Source organism: Otolemur garnettii, unplaced genomic scaffold (genome assembly GCF_000181295.1).
Source record: "Otolemur garnettii isolate 467f Iridium unplaced genomic scaffold, OtoGar3 scaffold00092, whole genome shotgun sequence".
NCBI classification, from domain to species: domain Eukaryota; kingdom Metazoa; phylum Chordata; class Mammalia; order Primates; family Galagidae; genus Otolemur; species Otolemur garnettii.
This window is the reverse complement of record NW_003852487.1, coordinates 6,688,973-6,698,648: the sequence shown is the minus strand read 5'-3', so window position 1 is coordinate 6,698,648 and position 9,676 is coordinate 6,688,973. Positions and strand designations below refer to the sequence as shown.

General features: G+C 49.7%; 1 protein-coding gene across 1 annotated transcript in view; it reads right to left on the bottom strand.

Annotated features, from left to right (window-relative positions):
- Window positions 1-6,931: 6,931 nt before the first annotated feature.
- HDHD5 (haloacid dehalogenase like hydrolase domain containing 5) overlaps window positions 6,932-9,676 on the bottom strand; it is a 12,061-nt gene continuing 9,316 nt past the window's right edge. Inside the window, exons 5-6 of the mRNA XM_012808699.2 lie at window positions 7,903-8,091; window positions 6,932-7,730 (exon numbers count right to left, since the gene is read on the bottom strand). Of these exons, the coding sequence (XP_012664153.1) occupies window positions 7,406-7,730; window positions 7,903-8,091 (514 nt within the window). The 3' untranslated portion in view covers window positions 6,932-7,405. The remainder of the gene's footprint in view (window positions 7,731-7,902; window positions 8,092-9,676) is intronic.

Genomic DNA, 9,676 nt, shown 5'->3' with positions numbered 1-9,676 from the left:
TTTTTTTTTTTTTTTTGAAGACATAGTCACTCTGTTGCCCTAGGTAGTGGCATCATAACTTACAACAACCTCAAACTCTAGGGCTCCAATGATGTTTTTCCTTAGGCTCTTGAGTAGCTGGGGCTACAGGCCCCCACCAGAACACCTGGCTAGTTTTTCTATTTTTAGTAGAGATGGGGTCTTGCTCTTCTGCCCAGTTAGTGTTTTTCTATTTTTTAGTAGACACAGGGTCTCACTGTTGCTCAGGCAGGTCTTGAAACTCCTTAGCTCAAGAAATCTTCCCACCTCAGCTTCCCAGAGTGGCAGGATCATAGATGTGAGCCATTACACCCGACCCAGTTTCTATTTCTTAACCCTGGGATTAGGAGGTGCCCAGAAGTCATTTGTTTAATGAATAAAGAAGCCAAAGAGGAAGTTAAAAAGACCAAAGGAAGAAGCAGGTAAGAGGGTACTCCCTTCTCCAAAAGTAAGGACCCATCAATGCTAAGGCTGCTGTCCTGGAGATGTGAAACCAGAAGGCTGAAGTCAGAGTGGGAGGAGGCAGGAAAAGAGTTTCCAGATAGCCCCTGACCCCTGTTCTCTCTCTCTCTCTTTCTCTCTCTCTCTCTCACACACACAAAGACACAAGGCTTTGCAACCACGGGCTAGAGGAACCTGGAAGCAAAAGCTGAGGCTGTCAGCTGCCCAGCAGTTCACACTCTGAAACAATCTTCCCACCTCCAGCCTCCGGAGAACCTGCCAAGAGCCCCAGGCGGAGACACAGGCGTCCCCACATGGCCTACCTCAGGAGCACGACTAAGCACTGGGGAAGTGACAGAATGATGTTTTAAAAAAACTATTATAACTCAGATATTTTAAAATTCCGCCCTCAAGGCAGCATCCCGGTTGCTACAGCAACCCCAGCTCTGCGGGGTGTCCTGATTAGCAACACACTGCACCTGCCTCCACCGAGAGGCGGCGTCCTCAGGCGCTCGGAAGCTGCTGCCACCAAGGGGAACAGGGAGGAAGTGCCCCGGTTCTAACTCCAAGGTCATTCCTTGAGATCCACGGTGATTCTTTCTGTTTAATGTGAACATGAAACCACCCTTACAGATTGATGGAGGGGTGGAAGGGGAGACTAGGGTAAGGTCCCCAAAACGCTGTGAAGGAGCAGGTTTAGTTAAAAGATTGATAATAATCAAACTCGTGAAGGAACAGGCTTAGCTAAAACAATAATAATCAGCCACTTTTTCCTCCTTTGCTTGATAACAGTCAGTGTCCCTTTGGTTGCTTCTCTGTAATTGCTTCTCTAGAGGGCACAGGGGGTAGCCACAAAGACTCTTACCTCTTCTGGTAAATAACATCACCTGGTCAGACCTAGGGGTAGTTGTGGAGGTATCTTCCAGGTCTTGCATTCCAGTGGATTGACTGACCTACCAGGCGGAGGAACTGATTCAGCTGGTCTTGGACCCTGCACCCAAAGCCTTGCATTCCAGTAGCCGAGCCACCCAAACAGTGGCCCATACTAAAGGACTGATGATTCTGCCTTGAAACCAGCCAATCAGCAGACCCTGATTGCTTAATCCTATGTCTACCAACTGTCTTTAAAAACCCTGTCTCGGCTTGGCGCCTGTAGCTCGTCGAGTGGCTAGGGCACCGGCCACATACACCGAGGCTAGTGGGTTTGAGCCCAGCCCAGGCCTGCCAAACAACAATGAGAATTACAACAAAAAAATAGCTGGACGTTGTGGTGGGCACCTGTAGTCCCAGCTACTCCGGAGGTTGACGCATGACAATCACTTAAACCCAAGAGTTTGAGGTTGCTGTGAGCTGTGATGCCATAGCACTCTACTGAGGGTGACATAGTGAGATTCTCTGTCTCAAAATACATACATACATACATACATACCCTGTCTTTCCAAATCTTGGAGAGGTGGATTTGTGAAATTTCTCCTGTCTCCCAACCCAGTCTTATGCAGAATAAACTCTCTGCTGTAAACCCTGCTGTCTCTGGATATTGGCTTTCTCTTGGGCAGTGGGCAGATGCCGGGTGGCAACAAACACCTGATGGAAGTTTTGTCCTAGGTTAGTAATTTCATTTAAAATATGGGCTTATGGCTGCACACCTGTGGCTCAAGCGGCTAAGGCACCAGCCACATACACCTGAGCTGGTGGGTTCGAATCCAGCCCACAATGATGGATGCAACCAAAAAATAGCCAGGCGTTGCAGCAGGCGCCTATAATCCCAGCTACTAGGGAGGTGGAGGCAGGAGAATCGCTTGAGCCCAGGAGTTGGAGGTTGCTGTGAGCTGTAATGCCACAGCACTCTACCCAGGGGAACAGCTTAAAGCTCTGTCTCAAAAAAAAAAAAAAAAGCTTATGTCCTATTTAAGTGGACTTGCAAAGTCTTTTATTTTTTATTCCCTTGGCTCCTTCAAAACACAACATGGTAACATTTTCACTCAGCTTGGGATTGAACAAATGAAGGCACTGGTTGTGACTTTTGGTTCTGGGGATTTAGTCAAAGCACTAAGGGACAAGACTGGAATGGGAGTGGAGTGGCTGGCCTGTCTACATGACGGATTGGCATGTGTTGTGTGGTATACACTTGCTATTTTGCACCCAGCCCGGACTAGCTTGTGAGGTCTGTAGGAAACCCAAACAAGTAAGAAAGGGGAGCAGAGGCCACAAAGTCCAAAGGACGGCCAATCAAATGGATACAGCCAGAAGCAGGCAGACACGGAGGTGCTGCCATTCGGCCACATCACAGCAGAGCAGTCTGCACACCTGCTCCCCAGGTGGCCACGCTGGATTTGATTCTCCAGCCCCCTCTGCACATAGCTGCCATTCTGTTTAATGAGGTTGAGCTACTTGGCCCACACAGAGCTCACGTAGGCTGAATCCACAGCAGCAGCTGCTCCAGGACATCAGTGATGCTTGGAGGGCAGGCAGAGGGCTTACTGGGGTTGGGGACCTCTGGTGCAGTGCTTGGGCAGAACTCAGAGTTAGGAGACAGCCTCTAATCCTAGTCTCTCCTTTCTTGTGACTTTGGGTGCAACATCACTAAAAGGAGAAGGGCACAGGGCAGGTACTGTGGCCAATGAACAGTCACTGCTGTGGTGCTCAGAATGGTGGCTGGCACCTAGTAGATCTTTGGTGTTTCAGAAATGGAAAAATGGTCTCCCCTTTTGTAACTTAATTGATAACAATGGCATAAATAAGAAATTTCTCTCTCCATCAGGGGCTTTGTGAGGCTCTAACAAATTATGAACAAATGATGCCTATTTTAAAATGCCTTGGAAAATGACTATGCAAAAGTAAGTTAGTAAGATTATTACCCAACCCAGCATCTCAGATGAGGCCCACCTAAGATGCTTCAGAAGGCCAGGCCTTGGCGCATTTCTTCAGAGCACTTTCAGAAGTAGTCCTGGGCCCTGCAGGCACTGCAGTCAGCCTGCAGGATGCCCACCCAACACCTGCTGCCCTGCCCTTCCTCACAAACAGAACCCTAACTCTGCTTGAACCACACAGTATGCCAGTCCCTGCCTCCTGTAGCTAGGGGTGACTGTGTGAGCCCACTGTCATTGACCACACTGAACTGAAAGTCGTGGGGTGTGCCTCTGGGAAGCTCTCTACAGGGAGTCAGGCTGCACTTGCTTTGCCCCCTATTCTTGCCTCCTTCCCCCGGGAGTGTGGATGAGGCCCAAAAGCACAGCAGTGCCACCTTGCAACTTGACACAACACACACTAAGGATGGTGGGGTGAGCCCCTGAGTCCTCGAGAACATCCCTGAGTGGATCTTCCAGCCTAAAATACCTACCTCTGAGCTTCCTACTGCTTAGAAAAATAGCTTCCTATTTGTCAAACCACTGTAGTCAGATTTCTGTGAGGCATAGCAGAACAGAATCTAAAATGATACAGTGTTGTACTTAAAACAACTTATTCCTGGCTCAGTGCCTGTAGCACAGTGGTTATGGCACCAGCCACATACACCAAGGCTGGCAGGTTCAAACCCAGCCCGGGCCTGCTGAACAATAATGACAATCACAACAACAACAAAAAATCTGGGTATTGTGGCTGGCACCTGTAGTCCCAGCTACTTAGGAGGCTGAGGCAAGAGAATTGCTAGAGCCCAAGAGTTTGAGGTTGCTGTGAGCTGTGATGCCACAGCACTCTACTGAGGACAACATAGTGAGACTGTCTCAAAAAAAAAAAAAAAAAAAACTTAGCCCTCACATAATCCTACAAGACAGGTATTGTCAACAACAATTTTTACACTGACAAAACGGAAGCTTGGAGAAGTGAAGTCAGCTGCATGACGCCACAGAGCTAGTGAGAGGTGGGGGTAGGACTCCATCTCCAGGCCTGGTTTTCTCATTTTTCCAAAATCCCCAAGGGAGATGCAAGCACAGAACTCTCCCCGAGGGCTATGGGAGGGCTCACTGTGAAGATCTCAGGGCACCCTCACCCCAGGGACTACCCTGAGGGTTATGGGAGGGCTTACTGCAAGAGGGTCTCAGGGCACCCCTGTCACTGTAAGAGGGTCTCAGGGCATCCATGTCCCTGAGACCTATGGGAGGGCTCATTATACGAGTCTCAGGACACCCCATTCCTGAGGATCTGTGGGAGGACGCCCTGCAGGAGTGTCTCAGGGAACCCCTGTCCCCGAGGGCTATGGGAGGACTCACAGCAGGAGGGTCTCAGGGCATCCTAGTCCATGAGGACCTGTGAGAGGGTTCGCCCATAGGAGGGTCTCAGGGCACCCTGGTCTGAGGGTTATGGGAGGACTCACAGCAGGAGGGTCTCAGGGCATCCTGGTCCATGAGGACCTGTGAGAGGGTTCACCCATAGGAGGGTCTCAGGGCACCCACGTCCCTGAGGGTTATGGGAGGATTCACTGTAGGAGGGTCTCAGGGCCATCTACTCAAGCAAACATCTCTTGAAGCCTGCCAACTGCCAGGCAGACAGATGTGGAGAACATCGTAATAGTGAATTAATATGGACAAAATTCACAGAACTTTGTGAATTCGTTTAGTAGGAGATACAGAATAAACAAGTATATGTTGGTCAGAGGGTGATAAGTCCTAGGATCAGGGGATGGGGAGTGCTATTTTTATAGGAAGTCAAGAAGTCTTGGGCGGTGCCTGTGGCTCAAAGGAGTAGGGTGCCAGCCCCATATGCCAGAGGTGGCGGGTTCAAACCCAACCCAGGCCAGAAACTGCAAAAAAAAAAAAAAGTCTTGCCAGCAGCAGTAGCTCAGGCCTGCAATCCTAGCACTCTGGGAGGCCCAGGCGGGTAGATTGCTTGAGCTCACGAGTTCGAGAACAGCCTGAGCAAAAACAAGACCCTGTCTTTACTAAAAATAGAAAAACTGAGGCAAGATGATCACTTGAGCCCCAGAGTTGGAGGTTGATGTGACATATGACACCACAGCACTCTACCCAGGGTGACAGCTTGAGACTGTCTGAAAAGAAAAAAAAAAAGTCTTGAGATGACATATCCACCAGACCTTAATTAAGAAATAATGAGGAGGCTCGGCGCCTGTGGCTCAAGCGGCTAAAGCGCCAGCCATGTACACCTGAGCTGGCGGATTCAAATCCAGCCCGGGCCCACCAAACAATGACAGCTGCAACCAAAAAATAGCCGGGCGTTGTGGCTGGCGCCTGTAGTCCCAGCTACTTGGGAGGCAGAGGCAAGAGACTTGCTTGAGCCCAGGAGTTGGAGGTTGCTGTGAGCTGTGATGTCATAGTACTCTACCCAGGGGGACAGCTTGAGGCTCTGTCTCGAAAAAACAAAAGAAATTATGAGGAAAAAAGCAGTGGTAGCCAGGCAGAACTTGGCTGTGAGCAGAGGCCCCCGCAGAGCACCAGCAGTGGAGCAGCACAGGACAGAGGCAGGTGAGGCCCAAGAGGTGGTGGTGCGACAACACAGGGAGGTGTTTGGTTCATGGTTAAGAAATTTTGGCTTTTACCCTGAGACAGGAAGTCACAGAAGGGCCTTGATCAGAGGACAGACCCTATGATCTGACAGACATCTGTGCCAAGTGGTGGAGAAAAGGAGACCAGACGTGAGGCTGCTGGACAGGCCAGGCGAGGTGCAGGGCCAGAGCCAGGCTTACAGTGGGGGTGGACACACGGGATATACTCTGAGGGCAAGGCCTAGCAGCACCCTGGCCAAAGATAGGGAAGACTACAAGGAGGCATGGCCTACGTGTTGAGAAGCAGGGACAGTCTGGCTCTGGACAGGGTTCTGCTGATCCTGGGGAGAGCACAGTCCTCACTCCCTCCTCTGTTCAGCTCTAGGATGCCACAGAAGCTGGCATCCTCTGCTCTCCAGATGCTCTCTCCCAATCCCTTGGTTCCTTACTTTTAAATGCCCATGAGGCATCCAGAGGAGTGACGAAGTCAGAGCCAAGACTGCTTCAAGAATGAGGAAGGTGGCATCAGATGGTGTCAAATGCAAACAACCTCAGGGTTAAATGAGGACAATTTACTGATTCAAGGATCTTAAATGCCCAGGTTTTGGGTGACACAGACAAATGAAGAAACAGAATTGGATTACTCCTGGAGAGGGAGCTAAGTAGAAACATATACTTTCTAGAATCACTGTAGGAAAAGTTCCTTCCTTTAGAACAAACCATTAACAAGATCCCTTTTCTTTCCACACCAGGGAAGTCACTAAGTATATGCCAAGGCCAGCACAACTCGTTCTTAGAGAGAGAGATGGGCTTCGCAGCCCAGACTGGGCGTGGGTGTGGGGTGGAAGAGCAGAGGCAGGACAGGCGAGGCACTCACTCCATAAGGTGCCACTTGTCTCTCTGCACCCTGGCCACCCACACCTTTCACCCACTACCCTCTCCCCACCAGATTTTAGATACATTCACAAGAGACACCATCGTGAATATTGATTATGTTTATTTTAATTTAAAAAAATAAGCCCAAAAGTCTCTGGGCAATAAACTAAAATATAGTAAAAAGTAGTATCTGAGTGTTAGGTCCACACTTTGCTGACACACAGTGGTTCCTTCAAGAAGGGCAAAGGCTCTGTGGAAATTTCCACATTGTCTCAACTGCCTCCCCTTTCTCAGAAGTCTCTACTAAAATAAGAAGGCAACTGAGGCACAGAGATAAAGTGCAAAAGGACAGGCCTGAGGTCGGACTGCCAGGAGAGACACACAGGAATCCCACCCAGAAAATCCCAATAGTCCATGTGAAACACCACCCAGGGGACATTTCTGTGGCTACTGCCTAGCAGGGAAAAAAAGCCATTGGCTTTTTCCAGGTGACCAGTAATATCACAGGTGGTCAGAACAGACACTGGGGAGGAAGCCAGGCCCTGATTGGAGCACAGTAACCAGCTGGACTCAGCTGACAGGATTCACCTGTAGCTCCAGCCTCCCCTCTCCACCTCCAACACCCACCCATCACTACAAAGCCCAGCCCTCCTCACGGAAAACCAGCTGCACAGCCTCATTCACGTCATTCACAATGTGGGATGCCTCCATGAGCCCTGGACTGAGGCTGAAGTCCCGGTGCCCATGGAATGGAGGCTCCTCTCCTCCCAGGGCAGGCTTTGGGTCCTTGGGACTGTACACGCCAGTGCACACCAGGATGGAGACACAGCTCTGGACTGTGGAGGGCCGCTGTTTCCACAGGCCCTCAGGTCCTAGCTTCTGGGCCCCAGTGTGCCTGGCCATCTGCAGGTATTGGTGGAACAGATTGGCACCATAGACGTCAGATGTGAGGTTATCACTGGCAGGGCAGCCACATGGAAAAGGGAAGACAAGAAAATCCAAATTTAGTATTGTAAGGCAAAGGACCACAGGACAATTCGGGGGTAGGAGTGTGAATGAGATACAGGGAAACAAGGGGGTGAGTGTGGAGAGGGAGAAGGGAAGTTATGAAGGAGTGGAGCAGAGCTTACCCCACAGCATAGAGCTTCTGGATGGGGGTGGTCCAGCCCCTCTGCTCTGCCTGCTGCCTGATCATGTCCTCTGCATACTGGTAGGTGAGGATGCTGGGCTTGCCCATCAAGCCCACGTATCTTAGTTCCTTCCCCGTCACTTTCCGGTAAATGGTTTCCAGGCACAGCAGAAAGGTGCCGTGGCCAAACCTGCCAGAAGAGAGAGCTCAGCAGTTTAGCCTTCCTCTCCCTAGGCTCTATTACAGAGACCAGTATCGCCAATCCCAAGCAGTGCCCACATAGACCAACCTTTCACCCGGGGCCCTACTGGTGGGGATCAAAGCTGTATTACTTCTAGTAACTGACAATTATCGCGCACTGTTCTGGCATTGGAGACAGCATATCACATTTAACTCTCAGCAAACCCTCAAGAGATAGATACAATTATTCTCCTTTTACAAATGAGGAAACTGAAGCACAATGAGATTAAGTAACTTGCCCAAAGTAGCAGTTAGAATTATAACCCAGGTAGTCTGATTCCATAAACTAAGCTTAAATTCTGCTTTAGATTTGTGGAAGACTATCAGTTGCCATTCTTTCCTTCTGTGTTGATGTCTATTTGCAGCTAAGCATATTGCCACTAGGTATAAAAAAGTACACTACCTTGCAGCTGGGCATGGCCATGTGACTAAGCTACAGCTCAACAGTCAATGAAAGCAGAAGTGTTGGGCTAAACTGTTAATAAGCATCCTTAAAATTGGGGAAGGGGTATTCTCTGCTTGCCCTACGCCTTCCTGCCACCTGGAATGCTAATATGACGGTTGGCATTTGAGCAGCTATTTTAAATTTGATCCTAGCTCCTGGGCCCCAGCATGCCTGGCCATCTGCAAGTATTGATGGAACAGGAGCTAAGGATTACAAGCAGGAAGACAGAAGGTGTCAGTGTCCCTGAAAAGGCAGAGCCTTCATACACGCCCTGGGCTTCCTAAGCTAGATACTTTTGTTTTGGGTTTTCATCCCTTGTTGCTAAGCCAAAGCCTAACTGATAATGTGCTATATATTAGCTTACAGAAATGGACATAAAGTTTGCGTCCAATTTAAATAGTAAATGAAGGCTCAACGCCTGTGGCTCAAGTGGCTAAGGCACCAGCCACATACAACTAAGGCGGCAAGTTCAAATCCAGCCCGGGGCCGCCAAACAACAATGATGGCTGCAACCAAAAAATAGCCGGGCGTTGTGGCAGGCACCTGTGGTCCCAGCTACTTGGCAGGCTGAGGCAGGAGACTCACTTGAGCCCAGGGAGTTTGGAGGTTGCTGTGAGCTGTGATGCCATGGCACTCTACCCAGGGGGATAGCTTGAGGCTGTCTCAAAAAGAAAAAAAAAAAAAAACAGTAAATGAATGGTTTTCCTAGAATAATAAAGTGAGTGATGTGGTGGTACCCATAGTCCAGTGGTTAGGGCGCCTGCCACATACACCCAGGCTGTCAGGTTCGAATGTAGCCTGGGCCTGCTAAACAATGACAACTGCAACAACAACAAAAAATAGCCGGTTATTGTGGAGGACGCCTGTAGTTCCAGCTACTTGGGACGCTGGGGCAAGAGCATCGCTTAACCCCAAGAGTTTGAGGTTGTTGTGAGCTATGACTCCACCACACTCTAACGAAGGCGACATAATGAAACTGTCTCAAAAAAAATAAATAACTCAGCACCTGTGGCTCAAGGGTCTAACGCGCCAGCCACACACATCAGAGCTGGCGGGTTCGAATCCAGCCCGGCCTGCCAAATAACGATGA